The 21,328-nt window shown below is 40.7% G+C and overlaps 1 protein-coding gene across 1 annotated transcript in view; it reads left to right on the plus strand.

The window, feature by feature from the left end:
- CFAP44 (cilia and flagella associated protein 44) overlaps nucleotides 1–20,729 on the plus strand; it is a 41,266-nt gene extending 20,537 nt beyond the window's left edge. The window contains exons 17-34 of the mRNA XM_086622790.1: nucleotides 32–177; nucleotides 1,073–1,343; nucleotides 3,303–3,358; nucleotides 3,794–3,956; nucleotides 4,288–4,418; nucleotides 5,352–5,557; nucleotides 5,948–6,113; nucleotides 7,055–7,232; nucleotides 10,316–10,819; nucleotides 12,250–12,453; nucleotides 12,876–13,071; nucleotides 14,055–14,165; nucleotides 15,637–15,767; nucleotides 16,910–17,026; nucleotides 17,949–18,150; nucleotides 18,848–19,008; nucleotides 19,768–19,902; nucleotides 20,451–20,729. Coding sequence (XP_086478916.1) covers nucleotides 32–177; nucleotides 1,073–1,343; nucleotides 3,303–3,358; nucleotides 3,794–3,956; nucleotides 4,288–4,418; nucleotides 5,352–5,557; nucleotides 5,948–6,113; nucleotides 7,055–7,232; nucleotides 10,316–10,819; nucleotides 12,250–12,453; nucleotides 12,876–13,071; nucleotides 14,055–14,165; nucleotides 15,637–15,767; nucleotides 16,910–17,026; nucleotides 17,949–18,150; nucleotides 18,848–19,008; nucleotides 19,768–19,902; nucleotides 20,451–20,729 — 3,357 coding nt within the window. The remainder of the gene's footprint in view (nucleotides 1–31; nucleotides 178–1,072; nucleotides 1,344–3,302; nucleotides 3,359–3,793; nucleotides 3,957–4,287; nucleotides 4,419–5,351; nucleotides 5,558–5,947; nucleotides 6,114–7,054; nucleotides 7,233–10,315; nucleotides 10,820–12,249; nucleotides 12,454–12,875; nucleotides 13,072–14,054; nucleotides 14,166–15,636; nucleotides 15,768–16,909; nucleotides 17,027–17,948; nucleotides 18,151–18,847; nucleotides 19,009–19,767; nucleotides 19,903–20,450) is intronic.
- The last annotated feature ends 599 nt before the right edge of the window (nucleotides 20,730–21,328 follow it).

Consider the following 21,328-nt stretch of genomic DNA (forward strand, 5'->3'; position numbering starts at 1 on the left):
ACCATTTCTTTATGGTCCTTCTCCTTTTCAGGGTGGGTATGACTCAGGGTTCCTCTATCATTGTGAATTCTCCTCGAATGATCACCAGGAAGACCCTGAAAACAGGCAAGATGAACCCTTTGAAGTGATTCCTATTGAGGACACTGACAACAATCCCATCCACCAAATCTCCTTCTGGTAAAGCATTGCAGTGTAACAGTTAGCTTCATGATAAAGCTTGATGAAATTGAACTTGGAAGGGAGGCGGGTACACTGCTTTGTCACTTTTGAGTCAACTGTGGTATGCAGGAACTCTCTCTGGTTTTCCTGGCTCTGAGTTTCACTTAAAATTTCTAATGGACGCAGTTGGGCACTGTGTCTGACAGAATAATTTTAAAAGTCCTCCAAAGATGAAAATGTCGGATTTCTAAATCAGATGCTGATTAGGACTCAAACATCCTAGATTGTGGAACTCCAGGAGACCCCTTAGAAGTCTCTGCAAATTGTGATCATCAGAGCACCAGTTCTTTTTGGTAGTTAGCAAAGAGAGGACACAGCCTTCGAGAACAGGGAGGGATCAGTCCATCCCTCTTGTGCAAAGAATACAGGCTTCTCGGGACATCCTGTGAACTGCACGAATGAAAAGGGTAAACTATTTTCAGACTCCCAATGTTGGGGTCCCTGTAAGGCCAGGCGTGATCTGTATCTAAGGAAGCAGGTTTATTTCAGGCTGTATTCTACAGCTGGGTGTGTTCACCACCATCCATAGTAGACTGAGAGCAGGGAGAGAAAACTGTTTTTTCTAGCTCTGAACTTGCTGTCCGCTACCCTGCACAACTCATGGCTGAGACCGGTTCCATGATACCCAGCAAGTGCTGGAGCATTCCTGAGCAGCCATTTAGCTGGAAAAGAGTTTGTAGTAGTATCGTACATACTTTAAATGGTCCAAATACTTTGCTACCAGCTTACAAACTTGGGAAGGCTACATTTATTCAGATAGATTAGCTCTTCTTCAGAAGTATCACAGTTTGAGCTGCGGCCTTGCTCATTGCAAGTTGCCTGTTATTACTGTTTCTCATTGCTTATTTGACAGTACCAGCAGACTGCTGATGTTCTGTGGGATGCAGAATGGTGCACTGCGTGTTTATCCTCTCCAAGATAAAGACTTCTCAGTGAACACCCTGAAGGAATACTGGTCCTTCAACGTACATGACAATGATTATGGCCAGATCCAGGGGATCTGTTCTAGTTATGATGACAGGTTTCTGATCACCTGTGGTGGAGATGGAAACATTTTCACTTTCAACATCTTGTCTCCAGAGGATGTTCACAAAGAACTAAAAGCCAAAATCCCCTCTCCTAGGGTAAGTCACTACCCTCTTTCACTGAATTAGGCCTATTTACAGTGAAACTACTGTGGATGGTCAAAATCCAGTTCAATTATCAGGCATCGTAGATCTTCCATAGCAAAAGCTGAAATTTCCCAAACTATTTGGAAGAAGAGCTCTTGTGAAACATTCCCTAATAAACAGGCACTCTGACTGCATTATTCCTTCTGAATGTTTTTGTGTTTTTCTCCAAATAAGCATAGTATGTGTTGTTCACGTGTAATATTCCACTAGTCTTTTCCCACTCAAAGGTGTAATCATGCACATTCCTAGAATGAAAGAACCACAAGGATTTATCATACTTAGTACTTGTCTTGGATTTAATTCCAGTAAAGTATGATTCTGCTCTGGATGGGGACTCTAGAAGTAATGTAGGAGAATACCACATGTATAGTTTCTCAGTGCATCTAGTACTGTTCATATACAATTCACAGTGGGATTTTTTAAATCTGCAAAATAGGACAGCATGGTGCTGATCCTGTTGCTCTTTGACTCTTGGACAGCATTAGCAGTAATGACTTTACAGGTGTCCTCTCATCACCTTTAGCATGTCTGAACAGACGACCCTGGAACTTGATAACGGTTCTACTGATAATGCACAAGAAGAGAGAAATGTCAACTCCCCCACTAAAAATGTTCAGACTTTATTGAATTGTTCAAAATTACACACATTTTAAATATCTCTTGAGTGCCTGAATTAAATGAATATGACTTGAAAGAAGCAGTGAGATCTATTAAGTAAAGAATTGCTATCATGCACAATGAATTTTGAAGTAGATATACACGCAGTACAGTTTTAAAATCTTGAAAATTTCAACATAAAACGAATTCAACTTTTAAATATTTTTAATATTAGTTGGTAACTAAGTTTTGAAAGTCGCTTGACAAGGGAGACAGAGAGGAAATTTTGATTTTGGTCATTTAGTTAAATTGTTCGTGACTGGTTGGAATTCTTTACCAGTATCACAAGAATATATAGCACTAAGAATAGACTCAAAATTATTTTCTTAAACTAAGGGAATGATTGGAACCTGTAATATCAGAACCTTGCTATCTCCAGTATTACAAGTAGTGATTAATATACAATTATAAAGCATATATATAGTTTTATCATTTTGAGTAGGTCTGTATAAAGATCTTTATGGTCCATTTCTGTTGTTCAGGCTAGCAACATTGCTTAATGAGCATACTAATAGAGTTTTTCCCTATCAAAGTATGTCTTCTTTCAGTATCTATTCTAGTTTTAAGCCATGTGGACGATTTTAAAAATTCCATCTTCATTAAACTTAATGGTATTCTTAGAGAATCAAATACAAATTCTCTGAAACTAATTGAGTTAAATTATAGATCAATTTAGTACGACTGTATTCACTGTAAGGTGTTAGCCCCCCCACTCTTTTTTTAGAGCATGACTGCTTGGGGAAATGAGGCTTGTGTGACTGCAAGGTCCATCCATCTGTCATTCTTCACAGCTAATAATTGTGAACCCATTATGCGGTCAGCAGAAGCAAACCAGATGAATTACACATGTAACTTGGAATTGGCCCAGGATATGTTGCCTCTTGTCAACCTGACAGTGAGGGGAGAGAAGACAATTGGGTTTTGGGTGTAGAGTACCGAATATATTATGGGACAGAGTGAAGTTAGGATAAGCAATGATGTAATGGTTAATGTCAAGGGGGATGATATAGGATTTGTATTCTCTGTCCCTAAGAACTATGTTTCATTAGTTCTTTTACACGTAAACCAATTTAATTTTTTGTTCTTGAAACATTATAACCTGGTATTTAAAGCCTGTATAGCAATATTGATCATGAAGGTTTCTTTTGGTTTTGTGAGAGACAATGGGAGCTCTGCCCTAAAGTTTGTAAAAGCTTTATTGTCTGTTGAAACTATTATTGCTTGTTTAAAGGCAAGACAACATTTTTATTCCAGAGTGGTCTTGAGAAGGAGAAGGCTACTGAAGACATTGAGGATCCCAATGCCTACAAGTAAGAGATGCTTAGATAATGATGAAAGAGATTTTGAAGTGTCGGTAGCTCTTTTTTCAGACCACGTATTTCTTTTTGCCCCCTAAGAGGAGGGAGAAGTTGATCACCCTGATTTAGGGTAATTTCCTTGTTATACACAAAGTTTTTTCAGCCTTTTCCCCCATTTCATCCCCTTTTCTGTGGTAGTAATTCAAATATGGTACTCTAAGTCTTACTTAATGTCAGACTACAGAGACAACACAAGGTTAAGGTCAAAGCCCCATGATGTTAGGACCTTACAAATATACAGGAAGATGATTCCTTTCTAAGTTACCTTCAGAGCCATTGAGTTCACTGGGAGTTTAAGGATGTCGAGGAAATTTAAAAGGTTGCATAACTGTAATCTTTCCTCTCTTCCATTGGGATAACATCATTTTCTTTTTCATGTATTTTCAGCATTGAGGAAGTCAAGCAGAAGAAGGAGTATGAACGGAAAATGAAGGAAGCTGAAGAGAAAAAAAAAAAGAAAAGAGAGGAGTTAATTGCACTGAGGCATGAGTTTGTTTCTCTTCTTCAAAAGAATCAGGAGTTGCCCAAGCACATGCAGCTGCACAGAGAGGTACATGTGGTTTTTATGAGGGTCATTTACCTTTAGTGGCATGTTCTTTAAAATGTTGCTACCCAGTGTGTTGGGGCCAAAGATATCCAACCCTTTGGATTAAGGTAGTTCTTTAAGTATTTAATTTGCTGGGACTCCTGAATCACAGCTGAAGATTTATGCCATTTAAGAAGCATGTGAGAAAAATGTGGTTCTCTGTAGAGATCTGAATAGCTCCTGCAAAAAAGGATTGTGGTGATGTGCGTGGAAGTCTGGCACCTGGGCAAAAATATTTATTACCAAAACCTAGCAGCCAACATAATGTGATGCTGGGTTTTCTGTCTTTCTGCAGCAGTACGAGATGGACCATAGGATCTTTGAGGAGCTTGATAGGCAGACAGCACAGAGAATCCAGTTAGTGCAAAAAGAGCTGGCTTGGGAACGGGAGAAACACTTGATTGGACTGCAAAAACTACGAAATCAGTAAGTACCACTTTTCTTCTACTTTTCCCTCTGACCTTGCATGGGGCTTATCATTTACAAAGTTGTACCTGCTACAAGGATAAAGAACGTGATTTTTCTTTCCCCCATATAATCATTATTTCTTCTGTTCTGTTATGATTCTGTTCTTCTATTACTTGGAACATGCACAAGAGTATATATTGATATTCGGGTGTACTTACTTCTTTTGAATCTTTGGTAAAAATTCGAATATTCAAATCAAGGAAGTAGCTTCATTCTGATTCATTTCTATATGAAGAAAACTGGGGGTTTGTTTTGAGACTAAGTTTCCCTGGTTTTTTTGCCAGTAAGTTCAGTAAGAACCAAGAGCTCTTATTGGAGCTTTGAAGAACAGCCCCTGTTTTTCAGGCACATTGCATGTCTGTCAGATACTTTAGTATCAGTGCTAACCCAATTTTCCCTAGACAGTTTAAAGTTATGAAATGAACATTCTCAAGAATGCAAGTTTAAGCACGAGGTGTATTTTGGATTAGTTTTCTTAAATCTAAGTATATAGCAAAAGATTAATTCCTAAAAATAAATACGCAATAGAAATAATACCTAATAATAAAAACTCTTTAAGCACACTGTGTAACTGGGAAAAAGACTTTAATGAACAAGTTTTTAAACAGTCCTTCGTGGAAGATAAAAGATGTTCTTGTGAAGAACCTGGTGTAAGTTTCTATATTAAGAGGTGTTATTGTGTCTATTCTTGAGCATCTCCATTCCTAGATTGGATAAAAGTCAGCAGATAGTGTCAGATGTCATCATGCAATTACTTACTGATTTGTGAATTTACATGTAATGATTGTATGTGCAATAAGCAAACTACATTATTCATGTCCTTTTTGTCAAGGAAAAATGGTGGGTTGCACCTACTGACATCAGACAGTTATGTTTAATTTGGCTTTTCAGGTTTCGGAACTCACTGGAATTTGACACTGTTGTTGTTCATGCTATTCAAAGCAATCATCAAATTTCCACCTACAGACTTCTAGCAATGTCTGAGCAATACTGCCAAGACAAGAAACGTCCATCATGGAAGAAGACAGTACTTAAACAGAGATGGCAAGAAGCAGAAAAAAGGGAAATCGATGGAGAGACAAGGCATATGCATAGGGGTAGTTATGACCATTTAAATCTTCTCAGTAATATGATTTCTGTCTTTCATCTCAGTTTGTTTTCCTGAGTCCAAACTAAAGAAATTATCATTAGGTACAGGTAAAGGAATATAACTGTGGTATGTTTGGTTTAGTACCTACATACATAGTAACATACATACATGGTCTTCTGTGTTTAGGTCAATGTGAGCACTTGTTTGAGAGCCTTGTGAATAGAATGTGACTGGGAGTCAAATCAAAGAACATGAATACACTCAGAACATCCACTACAGTGGAATTATACTGATCGAAACTGACTACAGGAGCTGTTCCCAGGTGGTTTCCAGTAGTTGGGACTTCACTGTGCTGCATGGTATTTACCTCTTCACATGTTTTTTTTTTTTGGTCCAGATGCTGGAATTTTTGAGGGCAAGGCTGAAGAGCTGAAGACGTCGGAGGTCCGAAAGCCAACCACACATTATATAGAAAGGAAACGTGAGCAAATCAGAAGAACTCTTGAGAAATCTGATGAGGTGAAAGCTAAGATCATGAAGAGGAAGGCAGAGTGGAATGCATTGTGAGTCTTGGACTCTGTGCCCTTTTAGTGCTGCTTCTTGTCGAGGTCAAGTAATGCTATTTAGCTGTCATATGGCACTATAATCTCTCTGCCTGTTTTTTTATGTTCCTAATGGTTGTAATTAAAATAGATGAGTTTTCCTGTAACTCTGTCAAGAGAGCATTAAAATATTTCAGTTAGTTCTGTGGTTCTTCTAAAATATTAGAAAACTTGAGTTCAGCTAGGTAGCTGCATCTTCAGACAGGGAGTAAAAACGTGTCTGAATTGATCATGACTGAGGGACACCTAGACCATTACAGTCAACTCTCAGTTAACCCTACCAGCACCACATAGAGCAGATGCTGTAGCAGCTGGGTTAAGTCAGTTGTGCTAACATCACGGCCATTATGTGAGTGTTTGTGATGTGCCTTCACGCTTCATGCTGGTCTTCATCTTGAGAGGCAAGAAAGAGGGACAAGACATCTTTGAATGCTCGTGGAGGTGCACAAGTTCTTCATTAGGAGATGAGTGACAGCGAATGGGACCAATGTAGAGTTGGAGTACAAGGCTCTTTAAGGTTGTTAAGTGTTTAACAAGGTAGAGTAGGATTAGGTATTCTGTGCTGTGGACTGGTGGAGTGTTGACACACGGCTCCCTGAGACTGAGAGCAGCATGTACTTGTTAAACCCAGAACTCAGTCCAAGTGTAGAGATTTAACCTGTACCATGGCAGAGCTATGTTATAAGAGTTTTTTTTTTAAAAAAAATAATCTGAGGTTTTCGTTCAAATGTGCAACGATATTCTTCTCAAAGTAGCCACTGGCTTCTGAAAGAGGTGTGTGATTCTTGATCCCTAGCTCACCTCCCAAGCCTTGCTGCAGAAATCAGAAGGTACAAAATGACCCTGTTCGTTAATCTGTATGCTTTCTGTCTTAAAGTTCAGCTTTGTTTTGTGCCTACCAGATACAAGAGCAAGCCTAGTGATGACTATGAGAATCCCAAGGATGTTGAGGACATCAGAGAAGCACAGGAAAATATGGGATGTTATAAGCTGAAGACTGCCACTAACTACAGTGTCCCTGAACACAAGCGTATGAACGCTGAGAAGAAGGTGATGCAGCTTGCATCGCTGGAAGTATTGGTATGTAAACTGCTTCATTGATGTGAATATTTCCCGTTTTTGGGGAGGAGGGAGGATTGTGTATTAGTCACTGAAGAAATTTTTTGAAAGGAAATCAAAGTGGGTGTGGGAAGAGGCCATGAAGGACAGACTGTCTTGAGTCAGGCTTAGTTACAAATCAGCCTTTCTCTTGAGAACTGTTAGTGCTTCACCAAACTCAAACCTGAATCAATCCAGGATAACTCTCAGCTGGCTCTTTTTAAATGAGAAAGAGAATTTACTTTTTCTAGTACTTCAGCAGGAACATCTGTCTTTTTGAATTCTTTAAAAATCTTATCATCTAGTAACTGATATGTTTTCCTTTAAACACTGTGCTAAATAACTCCTATCATGAAATATCCCTACAAAAACAGGGATGTGAGCACAGATAGGTGTTTCTAGTGTGGCCTCTCCATATTTGCCCTTCGGCAATCACTGCTTCTGGGTACTAAGCGTTGGAATCTTCCTGAGAAACTGGGTGTGTTGGAGCCTCCCTTCTGTGGACTGTTACAGCTACCACACGTCATTTAACCACAAAGACACAAGAAGCTCAAATGTGCATTATTTTTGTTGCTTTTCTTGTGACTTCCTTCCCCTCATCCTTCTTCTCATAGGAACTGTTTTTCATTTTCTTTGGCTGGAGTGCAAAAGAGTGACAAATTTCTTCAGCTAAAAGAAAAATGAAGAAATATGTCCATGGAACTTGGAACTGCCTAGTTGCTTTTTGATAGGAAAGCTTATTTCTTGCTCTGCTTACTGACAGAGGAGCCTCTTCACTGCATGGTTTATCTTCGTCTGGTGAAGTATAAGTTATACTCTCAGTGGCCCTGAATCTTCTCCAGTCTTATCCTCATGAACCAGTTGCCTAATCTTAGGCACCCGCTAGGCTGGGTCACTTTGACAGCAAGGTCTAAGCATTACAGAAGCAATGCTACAGTCTCAGGAGATTTGTTGGATTGTTTTAATATCATGCCTGGGCTCCAGTACTTCATTGTAGTGCTGATGTTACCAGATACCCAGTCATTAAACTGACTCAGCAGGACAAGCCAATACAAAACAAGGGAATAGTTCTTGTTGTAAATTCCAGGTTTATATAGATTAAGAATTCCAGTTACTTCAGGTGGCTGGTGTATATGATTGTTTTCTTTTATAAAGATCAGAGAAGTTTCTGCCAAATATATTCATGTTAAATCACATTTGATTATTATTTCATGTGAAAAGAGTAAATTATTACAACATCTCCTTATCACAGAAGCACAGAATGATTGAAGTTGGAAGACACTTCTGATTCTAATCTAGTCCAAACCCTCTGCTCAAGGGCGGCCATCTAGACGAGGTTGCCCAGAGCTATGTTCAGATGGCTTTTTAATATCTCCAAGGATGGAGCCTTCTCTTCTCCATGCTGAAGTCCCAGCTCTCGCAGCCTTTCCTCATATGAGAGATGCTCCAGTTCCCTAATCATCTTAGTGGCCCTTCACTGGATTCTCTCTGGTAGCACCATCTCTCTCTCGTACTGGGGAGCCCAGAACTGGACACAGCACTCCACATGTGACCTCGCCACTACTGAGGAGGGGTCACCTCTCTTGACTTGTGGCAACACTCCCTGATGCAGTCCAGGACAATATTAGCCATCTTTGCCACAAGGGCACATTGCTGGCTCATGGTCCACTTGGTGTCCACTAAGACTCCCAGGTTCTTTTCTGCAAAATTGCTTTCCAGCTGGTCAGCCCCCAGCATGTGCTGGTGCATGAGGTTTGTTCTCCGCAGATGCAGGACTTTGCATTTCCACTTGTTGCACTTCATGAGATTGCTGTCAGCTCCTCTCTCCAGCCTGCCCCTCTGGACGGCAGCACAACTCCCTGGTCTACCAGCCACTCCTCCTAGTTTTGTGTTATCAGCAGACTTCCTGAGGGTATACTTTGCCTCATCATCCAGATAATTACTAATGTTGAACAGAGTCATCATTTCTGATATTCAGAATTATTCCTGAGGTCTGCCTACAGGCCAAGCAAGATGCAAACAAGTTGTTACAAATAGGTTTTGCTGCACTTGGCTATTTAATTCCCACCTCTGACATCTGATATGTGTCACTTTTCAGATTAGTGAATCTTCATCTTGAGTTGAATAAAAAAATATTCAGCTGATGCCAAAGTTTTCTGAGTTGACTTTGGGACTCTGTATTGCTGGAAGGCCTGGAAAGAATTTGTTTTGGACATCTAGTGACTTGTATGAAATCCAAAAGCATCTGACAGATTGTTGCTTTCTTGCTTTTAATATTGCTATCTACTATACTTTGAAAATTCACAACTTTGTTCCACTTCTAATCGCCTGCAGTAGCTGTGATTTCAGCTTCACCATCACATATAAAAGCCAATAATCTCATCTGCCTTCCAGAACCTACGTTTATGGAGGACTGCTTCAGTATCTTTGAGGTTATGTGAGGTAACAGCTTTATTTCAATGACTGTCAAAGATTTCTGTGCAGCTATGCATTTGGTAGTATGTAGAGTAAAGGTCCTCTCGGGTATGTTTCTTTTGTCTTGGGGATGGAAGCTTGCTTTACAAAATACTAAAAGAAATCTAATTTTCTTTGTGTTAGCCTATTATTTGTATGATATGCCTGAAAAGAGGGCCATATATCAAAGCTGAGATACTCTCTATATTTCACGAGACAGCCCAAATGACTAATCCTCTAAAACTCACAGCTTATTTTCACAGCCTCTGTCTGCTTTCTGTACTGCTTCAACATCTCATGTCAGAAAACGTACGATCAAGCCAGGAACTGAGAGAATGGGAAAGCCTCGTTTCCCTTCTTACATTTCCTTTCTCACCTTTGCTATTTTTGGTGAAGGAGAGGAAGAGAGGTGGTTCCAAAGATTTTAAAACCACAAACTGAAAGAGCTGTTTAAAAATGCTAATGTGTGGAGATGGTACAGAAAAGAAAGCTAGTATGGAAAGAAGGAAAGTCAGCATGACAAGCCTCTTAACCGTTACTTGTGTTGGGGAAGACTACATACTATGTAAGTGTTCCTGGGGAATCCTACTAAAATTGTTCTTCCTTTGCAGATCCATAAGAGGAAAGTGAATATGAACAAAGAGATCATGTCTTTGCGAGATCTCAAGGTTTCTATTATTGATGAAATCAAGTGTTTAGTACAAGAACTGAAATCCATACAGGCAGCCTTGGATTTATCAGAACATCTTCCTCTTCCTCTGATCCCTCACTTACACCCAGATGAGGTTCCTGAAAAAAAATTTGAGTATGACACCGACATCCTCCTGAAGTTCAAAGAGGAACAGAAGGCCAAGGCAAAGCTCCAGGAACAATTGGAAGCGTCTCCCTCATCTCATGCATTTAGGCATGGGTTTCTTCGAGCTCCTTCCATTAAAGAGATTGACCCCCTGGCACAGGCTGCAGGTGCACGCCTGATGAAAACAGCATCGTCTGTGGTCACAGAGCAGCAAAAGGTTTTTGAGATTGAGAAGGCAGAGCCAACAGAAATGGAACTGGAAATTTTAAAGAGGGAGAAGATAAAAAATCTGTACTTGCAGGAGAGCTTGATTAAAAAGGTAGGAAATCAAAAGTTATTTTCGTCAGATTGAACAATACCACAGCATCAGAAATAGAAACAAAACCCCTTGCATCTCGGGACTGCAGCTACTCTCGCCTTTCTGAAGTTCAGAAAAATACTATCTGGTGCAAATTTACAGTGTAAATCAGTATAAATCCCAAACTGTGACCTGTGTGCTGACTGTTGTCACTTGAAAAACAAATCTTAGAATTTTTATTGATTGTTCTATGAAACTATGTGATTAGTCCCCCAAAAAGGCGAGTAAAATGTTAGAAATTACTTGAAAAGGGACGAAGAGTTAAAACCCAGCATCACTACTACTTTGTAGATTCATGATGTTCTCAGCTCTTAAATAACTGTAGTCCTGACCCTTTGGTATCAAAAATGATTTTGTAGAATTAGAAAAGGTATAAAAGAGAGTAACGGAAATGCTTAATCATGGAGAAGCTTCTGTAAAAGGCACATCTAAATGAATAAAGCATCCTTGGCCTGGAAAGGGGCAATGGAAAGGGTTGTAGCAGAGTTGATAAAATTCTGAATAGCATAGAAAGGGAGAGTGGGAATCATCTCTTAAAAGAAGGAGAGATATCAGTGAAATGGTCATGTAGAAAGCTTGAAACATGCAAATGGAAATAGTTTTCCTGTCCTACAATAACTAAGATTTGGAACTCAGTGTTAGGATGTGGGGAAGCTACCATTCAGTAAAGTCTGGAAGTAAAATCCATTCAAAGCTGTTGAACACAAACATACTGCTTCATGCTCAGGACGTCCCTCAGTCAGAGTTCAGGAGGGTACAGAGAGGAGCGTGCCAGAGGCGTACCGCAGTTCACTCATTTGCTCCATTTCTTACTGTCTCTTCCCTAACTTCTGCTATTGACCGTTAACTCTTTGGTCTGTGCCAACACAGAGACATTTGTCTTCATGTGTGCAAAGGTTTTGAGAGAATATCCCAATGCTGCTGTGACCGTTGCATATATATAAGTTAATGTTGGCAGCTGCTAGGATAGATTTCACTGGAAATGTCTAAGGGAAGAGCTGGCAGGTATGCTGACAGAAGTCAGTCAAGGCAAAAGATGTGTTTATTGCTATGTCTGGGATTCTTACATGAACTACGTTAGGCTACTGTAAAATATTTTCTGAAGAGTAAAATACTTCTGGAGTGGAGTGGGATGTAGTGAAACACTCCTGTGAAGCCCTGGTGATTCTTTTACTATTTGAGATTGAAGATTGAAATGCGTCAGATTGAAGACGCATTTAGGGTTAACTTCGTCTTTCGAAGTGCTTCAGTAATCTATAGTAAAGAGCATGGGTGAGCTGTTGATTTGGCAGAGAGAGTTTTTCCCTTCTGCTCCCTTCTCTAGCTTTACATGCTCAGCTCCACTCCTGGTACTTTCCCAGTTCCTCATTTGACTTTTCCGTGTGCTCCAGATCAATGCACTGGTGATCAACTTTGATGCTGAGCTTCGCTTTCTGCGGCACAAGAAGCTGAAGCTGGACGTGGAAATGAAAAGTGCTGACCTGCGGTACATCACATGGTATGAAGAGCTGCTTATCCTGAAGAACCTTGAGAAGCACGAGAACCTTCTCCATGGGCGTCTTAACACTCTCATCAGTGAACAGGAGGCCTTGCAAGTAAGTAGGCCACGTGTCTCTGGATTTAACAGTACCACTAATGCATGGCTTGGAACAAAAGCAAGCCGTGAAGTAAATGGTGGCATCTTTTTGCTTCGTTTTAGCACTGACCCAGTGTCTAGTGCTAAATTTTGGAAAACAAGAAACTCTTGATGATCAGCCTAGGAAGGTCACTTTTAACTTCCAATAGTTAATCTTTTCATAATCTTAACAGTTGTATTTTAATAGGGACTTCATGATGTGGAAGAAGTGACAAATCATATACTTAAATTTAAGAACATACTTCTAGGTTTTCCTTGATTGAAGCATGGGTTTAAAGAGAGAAAGACAAGTTTTGCATTTCCATATCTTCACAGATACATCCTATACACACACATGTGGGTTGTACCTTTTAACTGAAGTAGATTTTTTTGTTTGTTTAGTCAAAATTGAAGAGCTACCTTGCACAGATGGAGGACAGAAAATGTGAGATTGTAAAGCTTCAGGAATGTGAGAAAGCTCTTTATGCCAGCTTCCAAGCATCCCTTGGAGAAAATAATGAGTTTGCCCATTTTCTGACCAAGGTTCTGAAGAGGAAAATCACATGCACGGAAAAAAAAGAAGTAGGAGGAGAAGCAGGTTGGAGATACTGTTCTTTTTGGTTTATGGGTTTGTTACACATACTTCCATGTGGTCAAGTAAATGTCGTTGGACGTAGCTGGAGCCCTGGGTACATGCCACACTGAACTCAGTTCAAAAAAATGGAGATCAGACCTACCTAGATTTGTTTATATAGCGCCCTAGATTTGTTTATATACTGCCCCATGTTCTGTGGCAGCCATCTTCGTGTAACTCAGTCTCTCACATGACTACATTGGGTCTGATTATAGCTCTTGCAATTCACTTCCTGTAAGTCAGTATTGAGGACTGATAATTGGTATGAAGAAGAGGCAAAGCTTTAAACAGGTACTTCCTATGCTGTAGCAAGGAGAGCTATGGATAAGTGATTAGTCTGCCACATTCGTGACATTCTCCTTTAATCTGTCCATTGACTAATAAGAGATCGTAGACCTAATCCGCAATCATCTATTAGTCACAGGACTAAACATGAAAGGATTTCATTTATCTTAGTGATTGCTTTTAAACTGTTAAGGCTAGTTTTACTGCGATAAAAAACTTGTGCTCTTTCTCTGACTTGGCTTTTGATTTCAAGTGGGACATGATTAGCAAAAAAACACAGACAACAATGATGCTTTTGTGACCGTTTTGTGCCTCCGTACTTTGCTTGGATGATTAATCTGTGGTAGAATGGTAAACCCACAAGGTTTAAATTCCTAGCACGTATAAAGAGAGGAAAGATTATTGAAGGAAGTCCCGAAAACATGCCAGTGTCTGTGCCCTTGGTGCTACTAGGTGGTCTCTCTCCCTCATTTTTTTTTTCTTTTTTTCTTTCTGTTAAATTACCAGATCAATGCAATAGGCATAAGGTGCCTGAATTCACATATTACCAGGATGATCTTTCATGGATTATTGAGATTGCGTTCACCAGCATGTTGGCATAATGTACAGCTGGTGGGTGTGGGGGTGTTCTGCTAGCCAGCAGTACTGTCCTTTTCTTTCAGATGAAGAAGATGACAATGAAGGGGAGAAGGATGAAGAGTCCAGCTTGGGGATTGATGAAGAAAATCCTGGATGTGAAGAGGAGGACTTTGATTACTCTGTTTGTCCAAAAAGTACCTAAGCCATCATTTCCTTGGGTTGACTACTTGTTTAGCTTTAGGGGCAATATTGTGTGTCTAAAAAGAAAACACAGAATTTTTCATTATTCACTGCATGTTAATGCTATTAAGGGCCAGGATGTCTGTACCCCTCCTGAGGGCAGCATTTCTCCCCACGAAACCTCAGCGAAGATAATGAAACCACTGGTAGTAGAGGTACCCTAATTAAAAAGTTTGGAAAAATAAAACTTAGCTAAGCACTAAGAATTAATTGTTTTGTCTAAAGAACCGTTTCACTGTTTTCTGGAGAGAAAAAGTACCTCAGGAGCGGAGCTGCAGTAAGACTGTAGCTGGTCTCTGGAAACCAGCTGCCTGGTCTACCTGGTGGGGCACTATGAAATTAAGCTCTCTGTTACCACCTCGTGGATTTATGCAGCCATTGCCTGTTGCCAGGCTGCTCTCCTAAGGGTATCTGAAAAGTTAGAGGAGCTTTACTTTGCAAAATCCTCTTTATTCATTCATTCAACAAAGGCAAGCAACTTCTCCCCACTTTCTTTTGTACGAGTTAAACTAGTTTAGGGTGTTGATTTTTTTTTTTTTTTAAATATCTTTGAGTGATATGTAACCATGTAACCACACTGCTTTATTTTCAGTTAGAACTTACCAACAGATTACCTCATCGTATTTTTTTAAATTGGATTTTAACATCATTTCCGCAAATTGAATTTTTTATTAGCTTCTCATTCATCTCCTGTTTCAATGAAATGTTAGGAAGAAATGAAGATTTTTACTTTTTATTAAAATGTCCGAATTACTAATTTAATAGGGAAATCAGATGTTGCATTAGCCTCTTTGTATTTGTCTCTTTGTGTATCATTTGTTTTGCCTTTATTGGACTCTTTTTTTTTTTTTTTTTTATTGTGCCTACTGATTTGGCAATAATTATGTGCTTGATTAATATGATTGAAATGACTGTGTTAGATAGAAATTCACAGATCTTCCTTACCATGAAACAAATGAAACAGGTCCTATGAACTGCAGCTTTGTTTACGAATAGAGCTGTAAATGATCTCGACAGCAAGTTCATCATTTATAGGGAAGGGTGCTATGGATAAACAACTACGTCTTCTCTTAATTAAAGATTATACTGTAACATGTATTAATTACTGGGACTGCATTACTTACAAAAGCCAACTTTTGAGCACTTGGCTTTAATATTGGCTTTGATGCACTTAATTTTACTTCTGGAAACAAACTGTCTTGACTGAATGTAAAGGAAAAAAGATCCATCCAAGACATTCACCCCCTCGTGGAGGAACGTGACCCATGTGGTTTATGTTTGAGAAGGCTCTAGGGAGCCAAGAGCATGGTCTTATTATGGGGAATGCTGGCCAATGTGCAGGGTAGGAGAAGCTACTAGCTCAAGCCTGTAGCTATAGTACAGTCACAACGGAACTAAGTTGTTCCTTGACTCTTTCCTTCTCAGACTGCAGTGAGGCACTCTTCCAAAATACCATCCAGCTCCGGGAGAAGCGGTTAGACTTTGAGAAAGCTTTGACAGAGGAGATGAAAATTGCTGCTAAACTCAGAAAGAAATATGATGCTTTGGTCAAAAAGGTATTGTAGTGTTTTCTTCTCAGCAAGCATCAGCTGGCTCCGTTACAGTGAAAATGTTGTGCTAGTGATTTTGGCTAAGATTCAAAACCAAAATCCTAACCTTTTGAGGGGCCTCAGTTTGGGTAGAAATATCTGTGGTAGCACAGAGGCAGGAGGCAGCTCAGCATGGGTCACCTGTTCTCATCAAGGTGGTCCGGCTTTGGGTGCTATGGGGCTGGATCCAGTTTTGGTTTAGGTCCAGTACCTTCCCAGCTGTCTAAGCATCATGCAGTAGCAGAAACTGGATTCTCTGGTTGTGATGAAATCCCTGATGTAGCCTGGCCTGTCTTCCGTGCATGTGTATGAGGATGGAGAGATTAAAGAATACTTATCCTAGCACAAATGCAGGTTAAAATAAATGCATAAAAATGCTATTCTTCCATGTATTTCTTTTGCTTTTAGTTCATTTCTTTTGCTCTTTGTCATAGTAATCACTGAATAAACTCTCTTGGTGCAAGTATTCCTTTTAGCTTTTTTGAGCTCCTGCATTCATCAAGACATTTGATTTATATTAATTGAAAAATATCTTAATTGGAAGGGTTATCCAGGATAGAGTTCTGTCAAAATAACATTGTGCAAGTCTGGCTTTTATTGTGTCTCAAAAACGTTCCATCAAATATGCTTAACTTACAACATTTTTGTTTAGTTTTTAAAGGCTTTCCTGAGTGCCAGCTGCCACATATTCACCCTGGGGTCTGATATTTGAGTCTGAATTGTTTCTTTCTCATGCAGAATCAATAAGCATTTCCAGGCATAACACAATAAAAAATGTCTTGCAAGCTCTGTAGATCTAGAAGTGTTTTAGACACTAAACTAAGGAGTTGTCTCTTGGTACATACAGGGCTTCTCTACTAAGGAGACATGTGTAAGTGTACATGTGTACAGAGGTATTCAGGTTAGAATCTTGCTTCACTATGTAGATGAGCCTTGTGTTTGCCTATGAAACTCATCTATCATAGTATGTAAAAGAAACAACAAACAAACCCAACTTTTTTTTCTATACTACTTTCCCTTTGGATCAGGAACTCTAATACAAAACCTTGCTGCCTTATGTATTTCAGTACTACAGGATTTTTGTTTGTCCACAATTTGTCTTTCTGCAGGCAAAAGTAGTGGAAACCAGTCTGGAAACCACAGACAAGGAACTGGAGACCTTTCAGTGGGAAAAGCAGCAGAGATTGAATGAGCTATATGTAGTTGTGCCTTTGAAACTCCATCAGGTAATTCAAGATGTTGTGCATCTGCAGGTGCTGAATGGCCTATGTACATTTAAACAATGATGTTACTGTTCTTTGGGGCCCTTAGTTCCTGATTCACCATAGTCTCCTGGGAGTGGCGTGTCATTAATTGAACTTCATGCTGCTATTTCCTCTGGGTTATTTTTCCTTCTCTTATACTTTGAGAAAAGAGGAAAGGACAGGCAGGTTGGCTTATTGCTGAAATGTGCAGCCTTCAAGTGTTTTGTAGGTTTGGCATGGGATTTTCCTTCAGGTCCATACCTACTGATACTCTCCTGGGAAAAAAACACCCCCAAAAAAAAACAAACCAAAAAAGCCTCCGAACTATTGAAACTAAAGGGAGTTTGCCCAATTCAGTAATGCTGGGCTAGATGCAATGCATTCACCTACACAGCTGTTAGCACAGGTATGATAAGTAGAAAATGAAGAGGAAAACTCAAGACAATACTGCTGTTTCTTCTGGGCTGAATCTTGTCCTCAGAGAGTGAAGATAGGCCTGTTCTGGCTTATATACTTCTGAGGCACGCTCAGCTCTCTCCATTTGCTCTATCTCCCTTCGTTACAAGGTTGGTAACAAAGACAGAAGAGTCTAAGGCCTGACTATGCAATCCTGCAGCTCCCAGATCATTCAAAAGTACAGATGACAGGGAGTCCCTTACTCCCGCTTTGTTCCTGGTGCCATAGAAGAGTAGACAGCTTTATATGTAGGCAGTCACCACAGCTCTGAGTAGTCTTTGGGCTTTGCTGAGCAGTAATGATTTCCTGGCCCCAAATGTGAGGGTTGTGCCCATGCTTACTGTTACCTCACTCACTAGTTCTCTAACACTTGCACATTTGTTATCCAGAGAGGTGGCCATCACCCTTTATAAGTAAAGTCAGCTTTGCTTATGGCTGTGTCTCGCAGGTGGAGTACTTGGTTAACGGGGAGATGCCCAGTGACTTCTCCCAGGCTTTGGTATTTACCAACCAGTCCTTAGAGTATCTGCAGAAAAGAATTGTGGATCTGCGTAATGAAAAGATAATGCAGAGAGAGATCTATAAGAAGGCCCAGGAGCAACATAAGCAGCTCGTCCAGGACAAAAAGGAGATGGAGATAAATATCCGACGTGAGTAACAGAGACTCTGAACACAGCATGCTAATACTCATTCTGTCCCCCTCACTGGCTGTGGGTAACTCGCCAGATGTCTGTCTTTACACTTACACAGATGTCACAGCTGGTTACTGCAGAAATAAAACAGAAAGAGCAGATCAAGTGGACTGTTTTGATGAAGTACTGGTAGTTCTCCAGCACTGCAGAGTCATTAGCTGTGTGAAATAATTTGGGAACTTAGTATAAGGAGAGTTGACTGAGATGAGACACTTGGAAATCAGGACACATGATTGCTATTTCTGGCTGTAAACCAGAACTGCTAGGAAAAAAGTACTTTCCCCAAAGCTACATAAGGTTTTTTTTTTTGGCAATTCCCTCCTCTGTGTAACAAAAGAAGAATGAAACAAGCCCTCTTTGAAACGCTTTCCCAAGGACCAAACCCAAAGATGTGTCTAGCACCAGCAAACCTGCGAAGGCCCTGTATAGCCTGTGCTGTGGGAGTGCCTAACTGGGACTGGCTTAGTGACCACACAGACACGGTCACGGGCAAGGACAGACAGCAGTATTCAGCTGTGAGCTCTGTGTGGTTTTGTGGGAATTCTGTATTACAGAGCAAACACTGAAGAGCTCAGACAAAAAGCTGGGGCAAGGCAGAAATTCTTGTTAACCAATGAAAGACAGTGCTGCCATTTGTGCCATCCCCCTTCCTTAGGACTGGAAGAGAAGTGCAATCATCTGATGATGAAGAAGTTTGGCCGTCTGGTTGATTTTGAAGCCGTTCAAGCACACTCTGTTAACATACGCATGGAAGAGTTGGAAGTGCAAATAATGGAGAAGGAATACGCGCACTCCCAGGAGCTCAAAAAGTGGGAGGTAAGGAGCAGGAAAAGGAGGAAACGTGTATGTTATGATGAGCTGTTAAGGCTTCATTTCCCTGGGGCTGAATGGTTACACTAAAATCTTTTATGAACGTATTGCTGTTTGAATTTTTTCACTTGTCATTAATAGACCAAAATGTCCAACTCTCATTTCCCATCATTCCTACCTTTGCTCCATTTGCTGACGCACATCCTGTTTTCTCGTGGAGGTAGTTGATGAGCTTTTTGTTTTACTTTCCTCAAATGCATCCTTCTACTTCAGTGCCTATGTGAAGCTCTCCCAGAGTGCTTTCCGTTGGTTTTCTCAGCTGGCATTCGGCACCCACTGCCTCCTCCCACCGCCTTTGGCGATAGACTCTTTGGGTACAGGGCAGCCCTGGTTCGTGCCTGGGATGCCAGTCCATGTAGTCTATAAAGTTCATGTCTCTGTCTGCAGGGCCTGAGGCTCAGCTGCTGTGGTGCTGGCAGGTAATGCTGCCCTTACAGAAGGGCACAAATGGAAGTACTATATACCTGATGGCTTTCTCTTTCCCGCTTTTGCCTCGCTGCTTTACCCAATTAGGCATTTGTAATATTAAAAAAAAAAAAAGACGATGACGAGATTGCACTAAAGGTACTGTGGGATCAGGTGGTGTATGCAGGATCAGTCTGTTGTTTACCTCTCTTCTGACACTTATGTCATGCCTAGCACTTCCTCCCCACATCACAGCTTTTGTCCTCTCTCATCCCAGCTCAACCTTTTACATCTCTCTAGGAAAGAATCTCAGCCCTGCAGCAGCAGCTAATGAAGCTGACAAAGGAAAACACCAGCAAGCTGCAGCAGCTGAACCGGTTCTGCCTTGAAAAGCAGCAACTCGACACTAAGCTGGATTCACTGAAAAATGATCTGGTAAGTCTTTTAGGCACTACTGCAGGCAGGTTTGGGACCGATCAGAAATGAGTAAGTGTTCGTCTAGCCCTCACCCATCCTGCTCTGCAGGCAGCGGTTTGGGCTAATACTGCCGTGTGGCACAGGCTGAACGGCTGCTCCGAGCCTTGTGGAAAGGGAGATGAATGAGGTGATCCTGAAGTAGGCCATACCATAGCTTCTCTGCTAATTTCTTACTTAGCATCTTTCTAATATTGAAACTAATTCATCTTATTTCTAATCAAAAAACATCTTGCAGCAAGTCAAAATTATTCCTTTGTTACAAGGAAAGAGCCAAATGAATTAAAGTGTTTTCTTTGCTCTGTATTAGGGAATAATGCAGCTACCTGTGACAGTCTGTGTCTAAGTTAGTGGCCCTTTGCTCTGACTTCCAAGTGGTTCTGACTGAGGAGTGGAGAAGTCATGAAGCTGTCCTGCCTCTTGGAAAGCTTCACCTTCCCACTTGAAGTAAATTTCCACTGTTCATTCTCCCATGTTTTATAGGAGCTATTTTTTTCCTCTCCTTACAGGGAGTAGAATTTCAGGGCACTCGAACTAGTGACATCAAAGAGAAGGCCAGGCTGGAGTCACGTCTCAAGCACAAGGCTCATGACACAGCCCTCCTAAGAGAAGAAATCAATCTTTTAAGCAGAAAAGATGGGTGCTTAAGAGAAGAACTCGCTCTCCTTAGCAGAAAAGATGGGTTCCTCTTTCTACAACCTTCATCACCGCAGGACTCTGAGACACCAACTGTATCGCTCCCTGTTCTTACACCAGAAACGGTAACTAACAGTGCAAGTATCTCTTAAAAATGGCCATGGTTAACTGTGGCAGTAGTCATACCTGGAAGTGGGAAAAGAATTGCTTTGGCTATGCAGGGGTTTAGTTGTAAAGGGTTATATGTTTCCCTGATCAAAATAGCATTGTAGTGACAGATATGGAATAAAAAAGTGCAAATACCAACAGTAAATGCTGTTATTGGTCCGTTGCAGAGATCTGCACTGGGCAGATGCTCTGGGGTGTGTGCACACATGTATATTTGTACTTCACGTGAGTGGCTTTGGAAGGCTGGATATGAGTTTCACATGGGCAGATCTAGCCCGTTACTCAAAAATGGCAAGCGAGGTCTGCCTTAAGGGTGGGGTTTTGTTGTTTTCTTGAACATCCTAGCAGCAATGGCAGTTCTCTGAGCTAGTTAGTCATGGTAAAAAGAGAAGGGAAGTGCTATTTGTTTGGAGGAAGCAAAAGGACCTTTCTCCTCAGGGCCTACAGTGCTCAGATGGGTATGGAGCCAATCAAATACTTTCCCACTTGCCTCTGCTCTGTAGCAGTGGGAAAACTGCACTGCAGCGTGGGACGTGGACTTTACCCGGCATGAGGAGGGTATAGCAAGTGCAAAGTCAGGCCA

Source organism: Tauraco erythrolophus, chromosome 1, assembly GCF_009769465.1.
Source record: "Tauraco erythrolophus isolate bTauEry1 chromosome 1, bTauEry1.pri, whole genome shotgun sequence".
Taxonomy (NCBI): domain Eukaryota; kingdom Metazoa; phylum Chordata; class Aves; order Musophagiformes; family Musophagidae; genus Tauraco; species Tauraco erythrolophus.